Source organism: Bombina bombina, chromosome 1 (assembly GCF_027579735.1).
Source record: "Bombina bombina isolate aBomBom1 chromosome 1, aBomBom1.pri, whole genome shotgun sequence".
Classification (NCBI taxonomy): Eukaryota; Metazoa; Chordata; class Amphibia; order Anura; family Bombinatoridae; genus Bombina; species Bombina bombina.
In genome coordinates, this window is record NC_069499.1 from 282,560,999 (window position 1) to 282,582,790 (window position 21,792).

The following is a 21,792-nucleotide window of genomic DNA, read 5'->3' on the forward strand; positions in this document are numbered from 1 at the left end:
CTATCTAAGCATTTTTTCTTGGCAATACCGCATTTATTAATAAATATCCTATTGGAACTTCGCACAGTGTCAATTGAGTTATAAGAGTAACACTCCCCTCCCCCAAATAAGCCCCATTATCCCTTTCCTTCCCTCTTTTTAATAAAAAATTTTTTTCTCTTTCTTCCCTTCTTTTCTTCTCCCTTCTCTCCTCGCTGTAAGACAGGCAATCAGCTGCAACTATGTCTCTAATATGTACCTCCCATAATGTTAAAGGGATTAACACCCCAAACAAACAAAGTAGGCTTATGAATTACCTCGCACATGCTAAGTCTAAGGTTGTATTTTTACAAGAAACTCATTGGGTGGATGGCTTACCTATTCCGTTAAACTATAAACACTACCCGGTAGTAGAGACAGCCTCTTTTCCAGGGAAATCAAGAGGCGTTGCGATTTTGATTCATAAGGACATACTATTTGAAAAGCTAGAAACCCACAAAGACCCCCGAGGTAGATATCTAATTCTAAACTGTAAGCTAGATGATGTCCCATACACCTTAGCTAGTTATTATGGACCAAACTCTGGTCAAATTCAGGATCTCAGAAAATTGCTAAGAATACTAGCTACCCACAAGACTCAAAACCTAGTTTTAGCAGGTGACTTCAATATGGTCCTTGATTCGACCCTAGACAGACGCTCACCAAAGCTCAGGCCGTGTGATCCCCAAACCTTTAGAACTGCCAAACAATTTGCTAATCTCATTGCCCAGTATAATCTATTTGACATCTGGCGATCCCACCACCCCTCCTCTAGAGATTATTCCTACTACTCTGCAGTCCAACAAATATACCAGAATTGATTATATTTTTTGTTAACCACGGTTACTAGACCACATTCAGTTTGTACACATGCCTAACTGCACATGGTCGGACCATTCCCCGGTTCAGCTGTCCATGAGGGCCCCTAATTGCATGTTCTCTAGACCCTCTTGGAAGCTACCAGAGTATCTCCTCACATCCCCAGAGCGTGTTATGCATATACAGAAAGAAATTGCCACTTTTTTAGAGATAAATGACAACGGGTCAGTTGATGACTTTTGATTGTGGGGTACCCTCAAGGCTTATGTTAGGGGGTTATTTATTAAATTAATCAGAGCATAAGAAGCAGCTAGGAGAGACTCTAGCTCAACTCCATTTATCCCTTCGCGATCTAACCTCTTCTCATGCAGCATCGCTAGATTCCCAAGTATTATCCCAAATAGAAGTAATCAAAGCAAAAATAGAAGCATTGGAATCTAAAAGTTATCCAACTCAGATTTGTCAATTTAAACAAACCTTTTATGCTAAAGGGAACAAAGCAGACCGGCTACATGGTATTAGCTAATAAACTCAGACAACAAACTGCGGAAGCCCGTATCCCATATATAAAAACTCTAAGTGGAACGGTCCGCCTGCCAGCGGATATAGGTAAGGCTTTTGCCAATTATTATTCCTCATTGTATAATTTAAAAAACTCTCCAGATACCCACATCCCATCCACACATCACATACAGGAATTCTTAGACTCACTTTCCCTACCAACTTTATCTGAGGCCCAGAAAGACTTACTTGATTCCCCATTCAATATAGAGGAGGTGGTCTCAACCATTAAAACCCTGAAGTCTTATAAAGCCCCAGGTCCAGATGGATATAGTGCCCTTTTCTATAAAACATTCCTCCCTCAACTCTCCCCTCCGATTACTAGAGTTTTTTCGCTAGCCAGACAAAATAGCTCTTTACCATCTGAGCTACTAGAGGCAGTTATAGTAACCATTCCAAAACCGGGTAAAACCCCTAACGCATGTGAACACTTCCGTCCTATCTCGTTAATTACTACAGATATGAAGATCCTAGCTAAACTTTTGGCCTCAATTTTGAATTGTGTATAGTCCGGGAATACCCAGCTTTTTTAAATAATTGCTCTGGTAGTTACACATGAGCTTAGTAGTTCGCCATCCCATTATGCTCTGGGGAGGAGGCTTATGAGTCACCAGTAGACCATAGAAAGGGATCTTTTGTCGTGTAACACAGGTCAATTGGGATAATTACCCACTTTGTACTGGACTGAGGTTAACCGGATTATAGCCTTATTAGGAATTACGTATATCTGACCTTACCTGCCTATATATCTTTTAACCTAGTTAACGTTGTTTTTAAATGTGTGTTTATATATTTTAAAGTGTTATTAAAAGTTATATTTTAATATTTTGTCCCTACAGAGGTGGGGTGAGACTTTGTTTTGTCTAGAGAATATTGTTGCTTTTGGTGAGTGCTTTGGGGATGCTACTTATTTTTCTTTTGATTTAATTTACTTTGTAATTTGCATCCAGCACCCCCTGTGGGTTAGGGCAATATCCCTCCCCCTCAGGGACATATTTGATATATTTTCTAGTCACACACTTTAATACACTGTATACAATACTGTTCAGAGCATGTAATCTAGCCCTAGTCTATCAACCATGTGTATATTTTTTTCCAAACTCAAAGCTCCTACAAAAGCCTGGATTTCACTATACCATTTCAATACACTCATTGATCACTTTGTTAAGTACATCAGTTTGTTAACGAAAATAGCCAAAAGGCAAATCATATTATTATATCCTTTAACTATAAATAGATCTGCATATAAATATCCCATCAATACTGTTTACAAGCACCTCTTGATGTCCAGAGCCTACACATTTTACAGTTCGTCTGGTAGAATAATGTAAATGTCAGAAAACATGTATCAAGCTGGTTCCACAAACAGGACCAAATGTAAATCCAATAGAACATCATTGGGATGAGGTAAAAAGAGAGCGTATTTGGACACATGCATGCTAATAATCTGTAGGTGCCGTATTATGTTTCTGTGTCAGCATGGATCATATACATTTCCAGCACCCTGTTGAATGCATGCTCTAAATAAATCTGTTTTTTTCTTAAACAAACATAGGTTTTACTCAGTATTAGGTAGCTGTATATGATAAAATGGTCAATGCATATTTATTTAAAGCCCATAAGGGAAATTACAAAAAAAAAAACACACACACATAAACACACAAATCGTCTTGCTGTTTTGATAAAAAAAAAATATATATATATATATATATATATATATATATATATATATATATATATAGAGAGAGAGAGAGAGAGAGAGAGAGAGAGAGAGAGAGAGAGAGAGAAATATAACTCATTGTGTAAACCATTTACAAATCTAAACAAGTCAGAAGACTTGCTTTAAACCCAAAAACTATATACCGTTTGGTATTTTTATTTTGTATAATAAAATACTGATTTTATACTTTTACATAAGTCTGGTGTTGGTGTGACTATCCTCATAGCAGTAACCTAAGGGCATTACAGCTCTTCCTCCACCTTCCACTGCAGTTTTGGCCGAAGTTTATAATTACCATTAGGAGTATTGAGCCGGGATCCAGGACACAAAGATTTCCAGTGTACTTGGGGGAGATCTACACACAGCCAGCTGGTTTGCTGTTGAAACCCAGCCCGTCCCTACTGGCACAAGAGAGTGCCACCTCTTTTGTGAGTACCCTTATTCTGCTCCTTTATTGGATATTCTGGTTTTACTGACCTACACATGTGGCGCCTCTGTTTCCGTTTTTGTTTTACATCTTAGAATTACATCATCCCGTTGGGTGAAGACAGAGAGCAGCCTGTTCAAGTATTGATGGACATTTGAAGAATCTTGCTGGACTTTCCAGATCTGGTTTGCCCAGACTATAGATCTGTACAATTTCTAACACTTTAACACAGCATTACTCACATGAAATCTAACATACTGTGTGGTTATATTTGGTACAAAATATTGATATTTGTTCTATTGCTAGTTGACATCCCTTCACATTTATATACAAGTTCATATATCTTTGTATCTTTTTGTACACTCCTTGCAAGAGTTAAGCGCCTCCTATAGAAGCCTAGTGATATTATCTATCACGGTGACTTATGTTTAGTCTGTTTCCAATGCAGCAAAGGAATCTGGGTAAGATATGCAAATGAGGTTCACAATGACTCAGCTTTTTACTTTTAGCCTGCTTTTTAAGACAGACTTCCCTTTATGCCATAACACGGCTGCATTACACAGCTTTTATGCTTAGCTAGGGTTAGTACAGTGATTTAGACCAATCCCAGGACAGCTGTTTCGTGGTTATTGCCACTCATCAGCTGGGAGTAGGTTAAATCACTGCTTGGTAAAGTTCATTTCTGGGGGAAATTCAACAACAATTAAAATTATGGGGAGGCGAAAAGTGAGTTTAAAATCCTCCACTAAATACAAAATATAGAGAAAATAACTCATTATGTAAACCATTTACAAATCTAAAAAAGTCAGAAGACTTGCTTTAAACCCAAAAACTCTCTGACTACACTGTTTCCAATGCAGCAAAGGAATCTGGGTAAGATATGCAAATGAGGTTCACAATGACTCAGCTTTTTACTTTTAGCCTGCTTTTTAAGACACACAAAGAGAGCAAAAAGCAGGCACCGCAGCGAGGGCTCCATAAAAACAAAAATCCTTTATTGTAACAGGTTAAAAAATTAACAGCAACAAACGCTGTATGACATGCAACAAAGAGTCAATGGCAGGAGTGTGAAAGACACTACAGGCTGTCTGACTAGTTTCGCGTCCCTTTAGGACGCTTATTCATAGACTGATTTGTGATGTAGGGCAGTCTGCATATAAAGGGGAACTCTATATTTGATTAGCTGTAATCTATATCCAAGTTAATGTATTACAGCTGATTATTTGTTAACCCCTTGGTAAGCAGACTGCTCTGTTGGTACATCTCAAATAGAAAAACATAATTTATGCTTACCTGATAAATTTATTTCTCTTGTAGTGTGTTCAGTCCACGGGTCATCCATTACTTATGGGATATATTCTCCTTCCCAACAGGAAGTTGCAAGAGGATCACCCAAGCAGAGCTGCTATATAGCTCCTCCCTTCACATGTCATATCTAGTCATTCGACCGAAACAAGACGAGAAAGGAGAAACTATAGGGTGCAGTGGTGACTGGAGTTATAATTTAAAATTTAGAACCTGCCTCAAATAGACAGGGCGGGCCGTGGACTGAACACACTACAAGAGAAATAAATTTATCAGGTAAGCATAAATTATGTTTTCTCTTGTTAAGTGTGTTCAGTCCACGGGTCATCCATTACTTATGGGATACCAATACCAAAGCTTAAAGTACACGGATGATGGGAGGGACAAGGCAGGAACATTAAACAGAAGGAACCACTGCCTGTAGAACCTTTCTCCCAAAAATAGCCTCCGAAGAAGCAAAAGTGTCAAATTTGTAAAATTTGGAAAAAGTATGAAGTGAAGACCAAGTTGCAGCCTTGCAAATCTGTTCAACAGAGGCCTCATTCTTAAAGGCCCAGGTGGAAGCCACAGCTCTAGTGGAATGAGCTGTAATTCTTTCAGGAGGCTGCTGTCCAGCAGTCTCATAGGCTAAGCGTATTATGCTACGAAGCCAAAAAGAGAGAGGTAGCCGAAGCCTTTTGACCTCTCCTCTGTCCAGAGTAAACGACAAACAGAGAAGAAGTTTGTTGAAAATCTTTAGTTGCCTGTAAGTAGAACTTCAGAGCACGGACCACGTCTAGATTATGCAAAAGACGTTCCTTCTTTGAAGAAGGATTAGGACATAAGGATGGAACAACAATCTCTTGATTGATATTCTTCTTAGAAACAACCTTAGGTAAAAACCCAGGTTTAGTACGCAGGACTACCTTGTCTGAATGAAAGATCAGACAAGGAGAATCACAATGTAAGGCAGATAACTCAGAGACTCTTCGAGCCGAGGAAATAGCGATCAAAAACAGAACTTTCCAAGATAAAAGCTTAATATCAATGGAATGAAGGGGTTCAAACGGAACACCCTGAAGAACTTTAAGAACCAAGTTTAAGCTCCACGGAGGAGCAACAGCTTTAAACACAGGCTTAATCCTAGCCAAAGCCTGACAAAAAGCCTGGACGTCTGGATTCTCTGCCAGACGCTTGTGTAAAAGAATAGACAGAGCAGAAATCTGTCCCTTTAGTGAACTAGCGGATAAGCCCTTTTCTAAACCCTCTTGTAGAAAAGACAGTATCCTAGGAATCCTAACCTTACTCCATGAGTAACTCTTGGATTCACACCAATATAAATATTTACGCCATATCTTGTGGTAAATTTTTCTGGTAACAGGTTTCCGAGTCTGTATTAATGTATCAATAACCGAATCCAAAAACCCACGCTTTGATAGAATCAAGCGTTCAATTTCCAAGCAGCCAGCCTCAGAGAAATTAGGTTTGGATGGTTGAAAGGACCCTGAATTAGAAGGTCCTGCCTCAGGGGTAGAGACCATGGTGGACAGGACGACATGTCCACTAGGTCTGCATACCAGGTCCTGCGTGGCCACGCAGGCGCTATCAGAATCACCGATGCTCTCTCCTGTTTGATCCTGGCAATCAGTCGAGGTAGCAACGGAAAAGGTGGAAACACATAAGCTATGTTGAAAACCCAAGGGGCTGCTAGAGCATCTACCAGCACCGCTCCCGGGTCCCTGGACCTGGATCCGTAACAAGGAAGCTTGGCGTTCTGCCGAGATGCCATGAGATCCAGATCCGGCTTGCCCCAACGATGAATCAGTTGGGCAAATACCTCCGGGTGAAGTTCCCACTCCCCCGGATGAAAAGTCTGGCGACTTAAAAAATCCGCCTCCCAGTTCTCCATGCCTGGGATGTAGATCGCTGACAGGTGGCAAGAGTGAGACTCTGCCCAGCGAATTATCTTCGAGACTTCCAACATCGCTAGGGAACTCCTGGTTCCCCCTTGATGATTGATGTAAGCCACAGTCGTGATTTTGTCCGACTGAAATCTGATGAACCTCAGTGTTGCTAACTGAGGCTAAGCTAGAAGAGCATTGAATATTGCTCTTAATTCTAGAATGTTTATTGGGAGGAGTTTCTCCTCCTGAGTCCACGATCCCTGAGCCTTCAGGGAGTTCCAGACTGCTCCCCAGCCTAGTAGGCTGGCATCTGTTGTTACAATCGTCCAATCTGGTCTGCGAAAAGTCATTCCTTTGGACAGATGAACCCGTGACAACCACCAGAGAAGAGAATCTCTGGTCTCCTGGTCCAGATTTAGCAAAGGGGACAGATCTGAGTAATCCCCGCTCCATTGACTTAGCATGCATAGTTGCAGCGGTCTGAGATGTAGGCGCGCAAATGGCACTATGTCCATTGCCGCGACCATTAAGCCGATTACTTCCATGCACTGAGCTACTGATGGGCTTGGAATGGAGTGAAGGACACGGCAAGCATTGAGAAGCTTTGATAACCTGGACTCCGTCAGGTAAATCTTCATCTCTACAGAATCTATATGAGTCCCTAGAAAAGGGACCCTTGTGAGTGGTACCAGAGAACTCTTTTCCACGTTCACTTTCCACCCATGCGACCTCAGAAATGCTAGAACTATCTCTGTATGAGACTTTGCATTTTGAAAACTTGACGCTTGTATCAGAATGTCGTCTAGGTACGGAGCCACCGCTATGCCTCGTGGTCTTAGTCCCGCCAGAAGAGAGCCCAGAACCTTTGTAAAAATTCTCGGGGCCGTAGCTAACCCGAAGGGAAGCGCTACAAACTGGTAATGCCTGTCTAGAAAGGCAAACCTTAGGTACCGATAATGATCTTTGTGAATCGGTATGTGAAGGTAGGCATCCTTTAAATCCACTGTGGTCATATATTGACCCTCTTGGATCATGGGTAGGATGGTCCGAATGGTTTCCATCTTGAACGATGGAACCCTTAGGAATTTGTTTAAGATTTTTAAATCTAAGATTGGTCTGAAGTTTCCCTCTTTCTTGGGAACCACAAACAGATTTGAATAAAACCCTTGCCCCTGTTCCGTCCGCGTAACTGGGTGGATTACTCCCATCACTAAGAGGTCTTGTACACATTGTAGAAATGCCTCTTTCTTTACTAGGTTTGTTGATAACCTTGACAGATGAAACCTCCTTTGTGGAGGAGAAGTTTTGAAATCCAGAAGGTATCCCTGAGATATAATCTCCAACGTCCAGGGATCCTGTACATCTCTTGCCCAAGCCTGGGCGAAGAGAGAGAGTCTGCCCCCCACTAGTTCCGTCTCCGGAAAGGGGGCCCTGACTTCATGCTGTCTTAGGGGCGGAAGTAGGCTTTCTGGCCTGCTTGCCCTTGTTCCATGACTGGTTGCCTTTCCAACCCTGTCTGTAACGAGCAGTAGTTCCTTCCTGTTTTGGAGCGGAGGAAGTTGATGCTGCTCCTGCCTTGAAATTACGAAAGGCACGAAAATTAGACTGTTTGGCTTTCGATTTGGCCCTGTCCTGAGGAAGGGTGTGGCCCTTACCTCCAGTAATGTCAGCAATAATTTCCTTCAAGCCGGGCCCGAATAAGGAGTGCCCTTTGAAAGGAATGTTTAGTAATTTAGACTTAGAAGTTACATCTGCTGACCAGGATTTAAGTCAAAGCGCTCTGCGCGCCTGTATGGCGAATCCGGAATTTTTAGCCGTAAGTTTGGTTAAATGCACTACGGCATCCGAAACAAACGCATTAGCCAGCTTAAGGGTTCTAATCTTGCTTAGAGAATCATCCAATGGTGCTGTGCGAATCGCCTCTTCCAGAGACTCAAACCAGAATGCCGCTGCAGCAGTGACAGGCGCAATGCATGCAAGAGGCTGTAATATAAAACCTTGTTGAACAAACATTTTCTTAAGATAACCCTCTAATTTTTTATCCATTGGATCTGAGAAAGCACAGCTATCCTCCACCGGGATAGTGGTACGCTTGGCTAGAGTAGAAACTGCTCCCTCCACCTTAGGGACCGTCTGCCATAAGTCTCGTGTGGTGGCGTCTATAGGGAACATTTTTCTAAATATCGGAGGAGGGGAAAAGGGCACACCGGGTCTATCCCACTCCTTACTAATAATCTCTGTAAGCCTCATTGGTATAGGAAAAACGTCAGTACACACCGGCACCACGTAGTATTTATCCAGCTTACATAATTTCTCTGGGATTGCCACTGTGTCACAATCATTCAGAGCCGCTAACACCTCCCCTAGCAACACGCGGAGGTTCTCAAGCTTAAATTTAAAATTTGAAATTTCTGAATCCGGTCTCCCCGAATCAGAACCGTCACCCACAGAATGAAGCTCTCCGTCCTCATGTTCTGCAAATTGTGACGCAGTATCAGACATGGCTCTCATGTCATCGGCGCGCTCTGTCCTTAACCCAGAACTGTCGCGCTTGCCTCTTAACTCGGGCATATTGTATAATACTTCTTTCATAACATTAGCCATATCATGTAAAGTGATTTGTAAGGGCCTTGATGTACTTGGCGCCTCAATCTCACGCACCTCCCGAGCGGGAGACGAAGGTACTGACACGTGAGGAGAGTTAGACGGCATAACTGCCCCCTCGTTGTCTGGTGATAATTTTTTAATCGGTACAGATTGATTTTTTTAAAGTAACATCAATACAATTGGTACACATATTTCTATTGGGCTCCACAACGGCTTTTAAACATAATGAACAAGCAGATTCCTCTGTATCAGACATGTTTAAACAGACTAGCAATGAAGCTAGCAAGCTTGGAAAATACTTTCAATAAGTTTGCAAACAATATAAAAAACGCTGCAGCGCTTTTAAAAAACACAGTTGAGTAACAAAGAACTAATTCAGTTATAGTCAACAATTCTTTAAATGTATTAATTAGCAGAGGATTGCACCCATTAGCAACAGGATGATTAACCCCTCAGTACCCAAAAAAAACATAATTTATGCTTACCTGATAAATTTATTTCTCTTGTAGTGTATCCAGTCCACGGATCATCCATTACTTATGGGATATATTCTCCTTCCCAACAGGAAGCTGCAAGAGTCCACCCACAGCAAAGCTGCTATATAGCTCCTCCCCTAACTGCCATTACCAGTCATTCGACCGAAAACATGCAGAGAAAGGAAAACCATAGGGTGCAGTGGTGACTGTAGTTTAATGGAAAAATTACCTGCCTTAAAGTGACAGGGCGGGCCGTGGACTGGATACACTACAAGAGAAATAAATTTATCAGGTAAGCATAAATTATGTTTTCTCTTGTTAAGTGTATCCAGTCCACGGATCATCCATTACTTATGGGATACCAATACCAAAGCTAAAGTACACGGATGATGGGAGGGACAAGGCAGGTACTTAAACGGAAGTTACCACTGCCTGTAAAAAAACCCTTTCTCCCAAAAATAGCCTCCGAAGAAGCAAGGTATCAAATTTGTTAAATTTGAAAAAGTATGAAACGCAGACCAAGACTCCGTCTTGTAATCTGTTCAACAGAAGCCACATTTAAAAAAGGCCTAAGTGAAAACCACAGCTCTAGTAGAATGAGCTGTAATCCCTTCAGGAGGCTGCTGTCCAGCAGTCTCATAAGCTAAATGAATTATGCTTTTTAACCAAAAAGACAGAGAGGTTGCTGAAGTCCTTTGACCTCTCCTCTGTCCAGAATAGACAACAAACAAGGTGAATGTTTGATGAAAATCTGTAGTAGCTTGTAAGTAAAACTTTAAAACACGAACCACGTCCAAATTGTGTAATAGACGTTCCTTCTTTGAAGAAGGATTAGGATACAAGAATGGAACAACAATCTCTTGAGTGATATTCTTGTTAGATACCACCTTAGGTAAAAACCCAGGTTGGTACACAGGACTACCTTATCCGTACGGAGAACCAGATAAGGAGAATCACATTGCAACGCAGATAACTCGGAGACTCTATGAGCCGAGGAAATAGCTACCAAAAAGGAACTTTCCAAGATAGAAGTTTGATATCTATGGAATGAAAAGGTTCAAATGGAACTCCTTGAAGAACCTTAAGAACCAGCTTTAAGCTCCATGGCGGAGAAACATTTTTAACCACAGGCTTGGTTCTAACCAAAGCCTGACCAAATGCCTGAACGTCTAGAATACCTGCCAGACGCTTGTGCAAAAGAATAGACAGAGTAGAAATCTGTCCTTTTAAAGAACTAGCTGACAACCCTTTTCTCAAAATCATCTTGGAGAAAAGATAATATCCTGGGAATCCAGACTTTACTCCATGAGTAACCCTTGGATTCATAACAATAAGATATTTACACCATATCTTATGTTAAATTTTCCTAGAGACAGGCTTTTATGCCTGTATTAAGGTATCAATTACTGACTCGGAGAAGCCATGCTTTGATAACATCAAGCGTTCTGTCTCCAGGCAGTCCATCTCAGATTAGTTATATTTAGATTGTTGAAAAGACCCTGAGGTAGAGGGTCCTGTCTCAGAAGCAGAGACCGTGGTGGAAAGGATGACATGTCCACCAGATCTGCATACCAGGTCCTGCGTGGCCACGCAGGCGCTGTCAAAAGCACCAAAGCACTCTCCTGCTTGATCTTGTGCAAACCCCTCCGGAGGGAATTCCCACTCCCCCGGATGAAAAGTCTGACGACTTAGAAAATCTGCCTCCCAGTTCTCAACACCTGGGATAGGGATAGCTTTTAGACAAGAGTGAGTCTCTGTCCAGTGAATTATTTTAAGACTTCTAACATTGCTAGGGAACTTCTGTTCCCCCTTGATGGTTGATGTAAGCCACAGTCGTGATATTGTCCGACTGAAATATGATGTACCTCAGAGTTGCTAACTGAGGCCAAGTCTGAAAAGCATGGAATATCGCTCCCAGTTCCAGAATATTCATTAGAAGGAGGGTCTCCTCCTGAGTCCACTATCCCTGAGCCTTCAGGGAGTTCCAGACTGTATCCCAACCTAAAAGGCTGGCATCTGTTGTAACAATTGTCCCATCTGACCTGCGGAAGGTCATACCCTTGGACAGATGGACCCGAGATAGTCACCAGAGAAGAGAATCTCTGGTTTCTTGGTCCGGATTTAACAGGAGAACAAATCTGTGTAATCCCCGTTCCTCTGGCTGAGCATGCATAGTTGCAGTGGTCTGAAATGTAGGCGTGCAAACGGTACTATGTCCCTTGCCGCTACCATTAAGCCGATTACATTCATGTACTGAGCCACCAAAGGGCGCGGATGGAATGAAGAACACGGCAGAAATTTAGAAACTTTGACAACCTGGATTCCGTCAGGTAAATTTTAATTTCTACAAAATCTATCAGAATCCCTAGGAGGGAAACCCTTGATATTGGGGATAGAGAACTCTTTCCTTGTTCACTTTCCACCCATGCGATCTCAGAAATGCCAGTACTACGTCCATATGAGACTTGGCAACTTGGATGTTTGACGCCTGTATCAGGATGTCGTCTAAATAAGGGGCCACTTCTATGCCCCGCGGCCTAAGGACCGCCAAAGTGACCCCAGAACCTCCATAAAGATTCTAGGGGCTGTAGTTAACCCAAAGGAAAGAGCTACAAACTGGTAATGCCTGTCTAGAAAGGCAAACCTGAAAAACCGATGGTGATCTTTATGCATCGTAATGTGAGGATAAGCATCCTTCAAATCCATTGTAGTCCTCTATTGACTCTCCTGGATCATAGTTAAGATGGTACGAATAGTTTCCATCTTAAATGATAGAATTCTAAAGAATTTGTTTAAGATCTTTTAGATCCAAAATAGGTCTGAAGGTTTCCTTTCCTTGGGAACCACAAACCGATTTGAGGAAAACTGTGTCCCTGTTCCTCTATTGGAACTGAATGGGTCACGTACACAATGCAAGAATGTCTCTTTCTTTATCTGGTTTGCAGATAAATGTGAAAGGCAAAAACTCCCCTTTTTTGGGGGGGAAAGCTTTGAAATCCAGAAGATATCTCTGGGGTATAATTTCCAATGCCCAGGGATCCTGGGCATCTCTTGCCCACGCCTGGGCGAAGAATGAAGTCTGCCCCCTATAGGATCCGTTACCAGATAGGGGTCCGTTCCTCATGCTGTTTTAGAGGCAGCAGCAGGCTCCTTGACCTGCTTATCTTTGTTCCAGGTCCGGTTGTCTGCCTTAGAGGAAGTTGATGCCACACCTGCCTTGAATTTTCGAAAGGCACGAAAATTAGGCCTTTTTTGTCCCTTGATTTGGACCTGTCCTGAGGAAGGGCATGATCTTTTCCTCCAGTGATATAAGTAATAATCTCCTTCAAACTAGGCCTGAATATGGTCTGCCCCTTGAAGGGAAGTTAAGTAGCTTATTTATTAAAGTCACGACAGCTGACCATGATATAAGCCATAGCGCTCTGCGCGCCAGTATAGTAAAAAACAGAATTCTTAGCCGTTAGTCTAGTCAAAGGAACAAAGGCATCAGAAAACAAAGGAATTGGCTAGCTTAAGTGCTCTAAGCTTGTCAAATATATTCATCCAATGGAGCCTGTAAAGCCTCATCAAGAGACTCAAACCAGAACGCCGCAGCAGCAGTGACAGGAGCAATGCGTGCAAGGGGCTGCAGGATAAAACCTTGTTGAATAAACATTTTTTATCCATTGGATCTAAAAAAGCACAACAGTCCTCGCCAGAGGTAGTGGTACGCTTAGCTAGAGTAGAAACTCTTCTCTCCACCTTAGGAACTGTCTGCCATAAGTCCCGTGTGGTGGCAACTATTAGAAAACATTCTTCTAAAAAATAGGAGGGGAAGAGAACGGCACACCTGGTCTATCCCATTACTTATGAAAAATTTTAGTAAACCTCTTTAGGTATTGGAAAAACATAAGTACACACCGGCACTGCATATTATTTATCCAGTCTACACTATTTCTCTGGCACTGCGATTGTACACATTCATTCAGAGCAGCTAAAGCCTCCCTGAGCAACAAGTGGAGGTTCTCAAGCATAAGTTTTAAATGTAGAAATATCAGAATCAGGTTAAATCATCTTCCCTGAGTCACAAATATCACCCACAGACTAAGCATATTGTGAGGTAGTATCAGACATGGTTCTTAAAGCGTCTGTATGCTCTGTATCTACCCCCAGAGCTGCTTTGCTTTCCTTTAATTTCAGGTAGTCTGACTAATACTGCTGCCAGTGTATTATACACAACCTTTGCCATGTCTTGTAAAATAAACGCTATGGGCGCCATTGATATACTTGGCGCCATTTGAGCGCGAGTCCCTGGAGCGGGAGTCAAAGGGTCTGACACGTGGGGAGAGTTAGTCGGCATAACTTCCCCCTCGACAGAATCCTCTGGTGATAATGTTTTTAAATACAAAAAATGATCTTTATTGTTTAACATGAAATCAGTACATCTGGTACAAATTCTAAAATGGGGTTCCACCATGGCTTTAAACATAATAAACACAGAGCCTCCTCTATGTTAGACATGTTAGAACTAATAAAGAGACTAGTAAGCTTGGAAAACACTTTAAATCAAGTTAACAAGCAAATATAACAAACGTTACTGTGCCTTTAAGAGAAACAAATTTTGTCAAAATTTGAAAAACAGTGAAAAAAGGCAGTAAATCAAACGAAATTTTTACAGTACATGTAATAAGTTAACAGAGCATTGCACCCACTTGCAAATGGATGATTAACCCCTTAATGCAAAAAACAGATTTAAAAAAAAAAAAAACGACATTTTTTTAAACAGACACAACAAAACTGCCACAGCTGAGCTGTGGATTACCTTCCCTATAACTGTTTCTATGCAAAATTTAAGCCAGCCATGTGGAAAAATTAGGCCCCAATAAGTTTTATCACCAAACATATGTTAAAAAACGATTAAACATGCCAGCTAACGTTTTAAAACACATTCTTATAAGAGTATGTATGTCTATTAATAAGCCTGATCCAGTCGCTATCACTGCATTTAAGGCTTTACTTACATTACTTCGGTATCAGCAGTATTTTCTTAGTCAATTCCATTCCTTAGAAAAATATATTACTGCACATACCTTAGCATATATCTCTATCAATCAGCCTGGTACCAGTCGCTTTCACTGCATTTAAAGGCTGTACTTACATTACTTCGGTATCAGCAGTATTTTCTTAGTCAATTCCATTCCTTAGAAAAATATTTTACTGTACATACCTTATTTGCAGGAAAACCTGCACGCCATACCCCCTCTGAAGTACCTTACTCCTCAGAATGTGTGAGAACAGCAACTGGATCTTAGTTACGTCTGCTAAGATCATAGAAAAAACGCAGGCAGATTCTTCTTCCAAATACTGCCTGAGATAAACAGCACACTCCGGTGCCATTTAAAAATAACAAACTTTTGATTGAAGAAATAAACTAAGTATAAAAAACCACAGACTCTCACGACCTCCTAGCTATGTTGAGACTTGCAAGAGAATGACTGGTAATGGCAGTTAGGGGAGGAGCTATATAGCAGCTTTGCTGTGGGTGGACTCTTGCAGCTTCCTGTTGGGAAGGAGAATATATCCCATAAGTAATGGATGATCCGTGGACTGGATACACTTAACAAGAGAAACGGATATCAAATTAATATTAAACGTTATTTATCACAGTCTAACACACTGTTACAGGTCTGCTGTGACTGATTACCTCCCTCAAAAACGAATTTTGAAGACCCCTGAGCTCTCTAAAGACGTCCTGGATCAAGGAGGAAGAAGCAGGAAGACTGTGCTAGAATTTTAACTGCGCAACAAGGCGCTAAAAAGAGGCCCCTCCCGCTCATTTACAACAGAGGGAGACCTGATATAACGGTTTCTATACAGAAATATACGTTAGCCATGTGGAAAAAAAGAGAAAAAATTCATGCCCAAAAGGATTTATCACCAAAGTACCTCACAAAACGAATAACATGCCAGTAAACGTTTTGAAAATAAACTTCTTTAAATGTCATGCAAAGTTATCACTAAGCCTGCAACCAGTCGCTACCACTGCAGATAAGGCTTAAGCATTATTTCAGTATTAACAGTATTTTCTCAGTCAAATTCTAGTCCCTAGAAAATAACTCTACTGTGCATACATTGATCAGCCTGATACCAGTCACTACTACTGCATTTAAGGCTGTACTTACATCATACGGGTAACAGCAGTATTTTCTTAGTCAATTCCATTCCCAGAAAATATTGTACTGCACATACCTCATTTGCGGGGGACCCCGCATGCTATTCCCATGTTCTGAAGTTACCCCACTCCTCAGAATGTCGAGAACAGCCAGTGGATCTTAGTTACTTCTGCTAAGATCATAGAAAACGCAGGCAGTTTCTTCCTCCAAATACTGCCTGAGATAGAAAAACAGCACACTCCGGTGCCATTTAAAATAACAAACTTTTGATTGAAGAATAATTAAGTAAAAACTCCAACTCCTCCCGCGACCTCCTTCTTTGTTGAGGGTTGCAAGAGAATGACTGGATATGACATGTGAGGGGAGGAGCTATATAGCAGCTCTGCTTGGGTGATCCTCTTGCAACTTCCTGTTGGGAAGGAGAATATATCCCATAAGTAATGGATGACCCGTGGACTGAACACACTTAACAAGAGAAAATATTTTAAAAACAAAAGTAATGAACCACTTTTAGCATAATTAAAGTATACAAATGTAGACATAAATAGCAGATTAATCTACTATACACTGGGGAGACACTTGATATGTGATAAGAAATGATACAGAAAATGAATCCGTTGTAATACAGATAAACCATGCTGTATATGTTAGATTATAAATTTGGTTAAAGGTTATAGCTTAAGGAATAGTGGTATTTAATGTGCATCTAAGGCCACCTTATATGAAACAGTATGATGATATGCTGACAAATTCAGGTACAATAATGTTGTTCAATAACAAAACTGAAATGTTACTATATACAAAAATTTGTTTTTTTAACATAATTTTGGGATTAGTTGTCAATGAAGAAATTAATATATGCTAAAAGTGGTTCATTACTTTTGTTTTTAAAATATTTTTCTATTTGAGATGTACCAACAGAGCAGTCTGCTTACCAAGGGGTTAACAAATAATCAGCTGTAATACATTAACTTGGATATAGATTACAGCAAATCAAATATAGAGTTCCCCTTTATATGCAGGCTGCCCTACATCACAAATCAGTCTATGAATAAGCGTCCTAAAGGGACGCGAAACTAGTCAGACAGCCTGTAGTGTCTCTCACACTCCTGCCATTGACTCTTTGTTGCGTGTCATACAGCGTTTGCTGCTGTTAATTTTTTAACCTGTTACAATAAAGGATTTTTGTTTTTATGGAGCCCTCGCTGCGGTGCCTACTTTTTGCTCTCTTTGTGGATTTTATCTAGTGGCTTGGTTTCGCCACTGCTACGGCACTCCGTTTACCTAAGTGGGTTGAACTCTCTTCAGACAGACCGGTATCACTTCCGGTCCACTAGCCGGGTCCCCGGATGTTGCTAGAAACGCCGCACTCTCCGTAGCATCAACTCTCTGCTTTTTAAGACAGACTTCCCTTTATGCCATAGCACTGCTGCATTACACAGCTTTGATGCTTAGCTAGGGTTAGTACAGTGATTTAGACCAATCCCAGGACAGCTGTTTCGTGGTTATTGCCACTCATCAGCTGGGAGTAGGTTAAATCACTGCTTGGTAAAGTTCATTTCTGGGGAAATTCAACAACAATTACAATTATGGGGAGGCGAAAAGTAAGTTTAAAATCCTCCACTAAATACAAAATATAGAGAAAATAACTCATTGTGTAAACCATTTACAAATCTAAACAAGTCAGAAGACTTGCTTTAAACCCAAAAACTCTCTGACTACAATGTTTCCAATGCAGCAAAGGAATCTGGGTAAGATATGCAAATGAGGTTCACAATAACTCACCTTTTTACTTTTAGCCTGCTTTTTAAGACAGACTTCCCTTTATGCCATAATTTTAATTGTTGTTGAATTTCCCCCAGAAATTAACTTTACCAAGCAGTGATTTAAAGGGACATAATACTCAAATGCTAAATCACTAGAAACTGATGCAGTATAAGTGTAAAAAGCTGACAGGAAAATATCACCTGAGCATCTCTATGTAAAAAAGGAAGATTTTTTACCTCACAATTTCCTCAGCTCAGCAAAGTAAGTTCTGAGTAAAAAGTTATACTCAACTGCTCCCAGCTGCAGGTAAAAAAATTAAAAAAAATGAAGAAATGAACAGCAGCCAATCAGCATCAGCAGTGCTGAGGTCATGAACTTTTACTGTGATCTCATGAGATTTGACTTCTCTCTCATGAGATTTCATTGTAAACTTCCTTTACCTGAAATAAGATGAGAGTGCACGATGCTCATCCCTTCAGATGTCCCAGGACAGACACACTAAAATGCTGCTTAGAAATCCTTTACAATGGGAGGTGGCTACTGAGGAACTTTTGAGGTAAAATATCTTTCTTTTTTACATAGAGATGTTCAGGAGATATTTTCTAGTCGGCTTTTTACAGCTATACTGCATCACTTTCAAGTGTTTAAATATTTGGGTATTATGGCCCTTTAACCTACTCCCAGCTAATGAGTGGCAATAACCACGAAACATCTGTCCTGGGATTGGTCTAAATCACTGTACTAACCCTAGCTAAGCATAAAAGCTGTGTAATGCAGCAGTGCTATGGCATAAAGGGAAGTCTGTCTTAAAAAGCAGGCTAAAAGTAAAAAGGTGAGTCACTGTGAACCTCATTTGCATATCTTACCCAGATTCCTTTGCTGCATTGGAAACAGTGTAGCCAGAGAGTTTTTGGGTTTAAAGCAAGTCTTCTGACTTGTTTAGATTTGTAAATGGTTTACACAATTAGTTATTTTCTCTATATTTTGTATTTAGTATTCACTTTTCGCCTCCACACTTAATTTTTTTGTCCCTTGAGCCAGCGCTGCAATTTCCACAAATATTTTTCCTGACTACTTTTGCTTGTTTGCTCCTCCCCTGCCCAATTTCACTATGAATGTTGTGGGCGTGCCGTGGGGCTTGCGAAGTTGCGTTCCTAACCTAAACCTGCCTGCCTATCTGTGCTCACTGCTCAGTGACGTGTCGAGCAGTGGAGTCATTCACTGCTGTGCTGTCTCTCTAAACGTGAACCGGGAAATCGTGAGGGGGATGCCTGGCACCTGACCGCATAACTGTCTGACACTGTCTCTAAAGTGAAGGAGCCACGTATGATGCCCACCAGACTGGTACGGTTACGGTACACTAAGTGCACACTGAAGAGGTAGGAGGGGAGGGCAGAGTGCAGAGGTGATTGGCCATAAGAAGTGGAAGGCACGCGGCCCGGGGCTGTGTACTAACAGACTTGGAACAGAGTCAGAGAGCAGAATTTTCATAGTTTGCGCACCTAAACCTTTTCTTTAGTGATTTATTTTTAGAGTGCACTGTTTATCTTTCGTTTGGTGCTCTACTGAGCCAGGGAGTAACTCTAGGCATGAGCTTTATAATTAATGCAGTGCAGTTTACATATTTTGTATGTGTGTGTGTGTGTCTGAGTTTTTGTGTGTGTGTCTGAGTGTTTTTATGGTGTGTGCCTGAGTGCTTCTGTGTGTGTGTGTGTGCCTGAGTGTTTTTGTGTGTGTGTCTAAATGTGTTTCCGAGTGTTTGTGTGTGCACCTGAGTGTGTTTTTAAGTGTGTGTGTGCTTTCTGGGGGGTGGGTGACATCATAACTTACTGCACCGGGTGACACCAACCCTAGTGACGCCACTGTGTGTATGTGTATATATATATATATATATATATATATATATATATCTCCCATACTAAATATTTATATAGACATAATTCACTATTTTTTTTACAGCACTTTTGGGAGCACACATGAAAATTAGTACAGGGTATATATACATTTCTACAATTCAGACTACTTATACCTAAATTTACTTGTAGCAATAAAAAATAACAGATTTGTTGCACTTTTTGATCTGGTGTAGAGTTTGTTCTTTAGCATTGCCAGATCTAGAGTACTAACCCGACAGTGGGAACGGAACTGCTGCTCCTGAACTTTCAGGCTTTCATTCATTGCTACCAAAGATCTGAGTTTCTGCAGGATGCTGAAAAAAATACAGAAGTCAATATACCAGACATAATAAAACACAGTTATGATCATGAGCTCCCACTTTGGGGAAAAATAACCTATCCCCCTCCCCCCATAAGTGCACTCAGACCGGAAACTGTTATTGTGTGTACCTGTGATCAACTTTGGACTTAAACCATAGCCTATTGAAACGAAATGAGCTTACAGGTGATATCATATATCATTATGTTATCACTTTGTATACACACAGTTGCTTCCTTATCTTGTATCTGTTTGTAAACCAAAGCTCAATACTACAATGGAAAAACATAATTTATGTAAGAACTTACCTGATAAATTCATTTCTTTCATATTAGCAAGAGTCCATGAGCTAGTGACGTATGGGATATACATTCCAACCAGGAGGGGCAAAGTTTCCCAAACCTCAAAATGCCTATAAATACACCCCTCACCACACCCACAATTCAGTTTAACGAATAGCCAAGAAGTGGGGTGATAAGAAAGGAGCGAAAGCATCAAAATAAGGAATTGTAATAATTGTGCTTTATACAAAAAAATCATAACCACCACAAAAAAGGGTGGGCCTCATGGACTCTTGCTAATATGAAAGAAATGAATTTATCAGGTAAGTTCTTACATAAATTATGTTTTCTTTCATGTAATTAGCAAGAGTCCATGAGCTAGTGACGTATGGGATAATAAATACCCAAGATGTGGAACCTCCACGCAAAAGTCACTAGAGAGGGAGGGATAAAATAAAGACAGCCAATTCCGTTGAAAAATTATCCACAACCCAAAACAAAAGTTTTAATCTTAATAATGAAAAAAACTGAAATTATAAGCAGAAGAATCAAACTGAAACAGCTGCCTGAAGTACTTTTCTGCCAAAAACTGCTTCAGAAGAAGAGAAAACATCAAAATGGTAGAATTTAGTAAAAGTATGCAAAGAAGACCAAGTTGCTGCTTTGCAAATCTGATCAACAGAAGCTTCATTCCTAAACGCCCAGGAAGTAGAAACTGACCTAGTAGAATGAGCCGTAATCCTTTGAGGCGGAGATTTACCCGACTCTACATACGCATGATGAATCAAAGACTTTAACCAAGACGCCAAAGAAATGTCAGAGGCCTTCTGACCTTTCCTGGAACCAGAAAAGATAACAAATAGTCTAGAAGTCTTTCTAAAATCTTTAGTAGCTTCAACATAATATTTTAAAGCTCTTACTACATCCAAAGAATGTAAAGATCTCTCCAGAGAATTCTTAGGATTAGGACACAATGAAGGAACAACAATTTCTCTACTAATGTTGTTAGAATTCACAACCTTAGGTAAAAATTTAAATGAAGTCCGCAACACCGCCTTATCCTGATGAAAAAATCAGAAAAGGAGATTCACAAGAAAGAGCAGATAACTCAGAAACTCTTCTAGCAGAAGAGATGGCCAAAAGGAACAGAACTTTCCAAGAAAGTAATTTAATATCCAGAGAATGCATAGGTTCAAACGGAGGAGCTTGTAAAGCCCTCAGAACCAAATTAAGACTCCAAGGAGGAGAGATTGACTTAATGACAGGTTTGATACGAACCAAAGCCTGTACAAAACAATGAATATCAGGAAGAATAGCAATCTTTCTGTGAAAAAGAACAGAAAGAGCAGAGATTTGTCCTTTCAAGGAACTTGCAGACAAACCTTTATCCAAACCATCCTGAAGAAACTGTAAAATTCTAGGAATTCTAAAAGAATGCCAGGAAAATTTATTAGAAGAACACCAAGAAATGTAAGTCTTCCAGACTCGATAATAAATCTTCCTAGACACAGATTTACGAGCCTGTAACATAGTATTAATTACTGAGTCAGAGAAACCTCTAT

General features: G+C 40.7%; 1 protein-coding gene across 2 annotated transcripts in view; it reads right to left on the minus strand.

Moving 5' to 3' along the window:
- The window catches only part of CCDC93 (coiled-coil domain containing 93), a 141,638-nt gene that overhangs the window by 51,145 nt on the left and 68,701 nt on the right, over positions 1–21,792 (minus strand). For both annotated transcript variants that reach the window (XM_053698013.1, XM_053698012.1), the window contains one exon: positions 19,863–19,944. In XM_053698013.1, the coding sequence (XP_053553988.1) occupies positions 19,863–19,944 (82 nt within the window). The remainder of the gene's footprint in view (positions 1–19,862; positions 19,945–21,792) is intronic.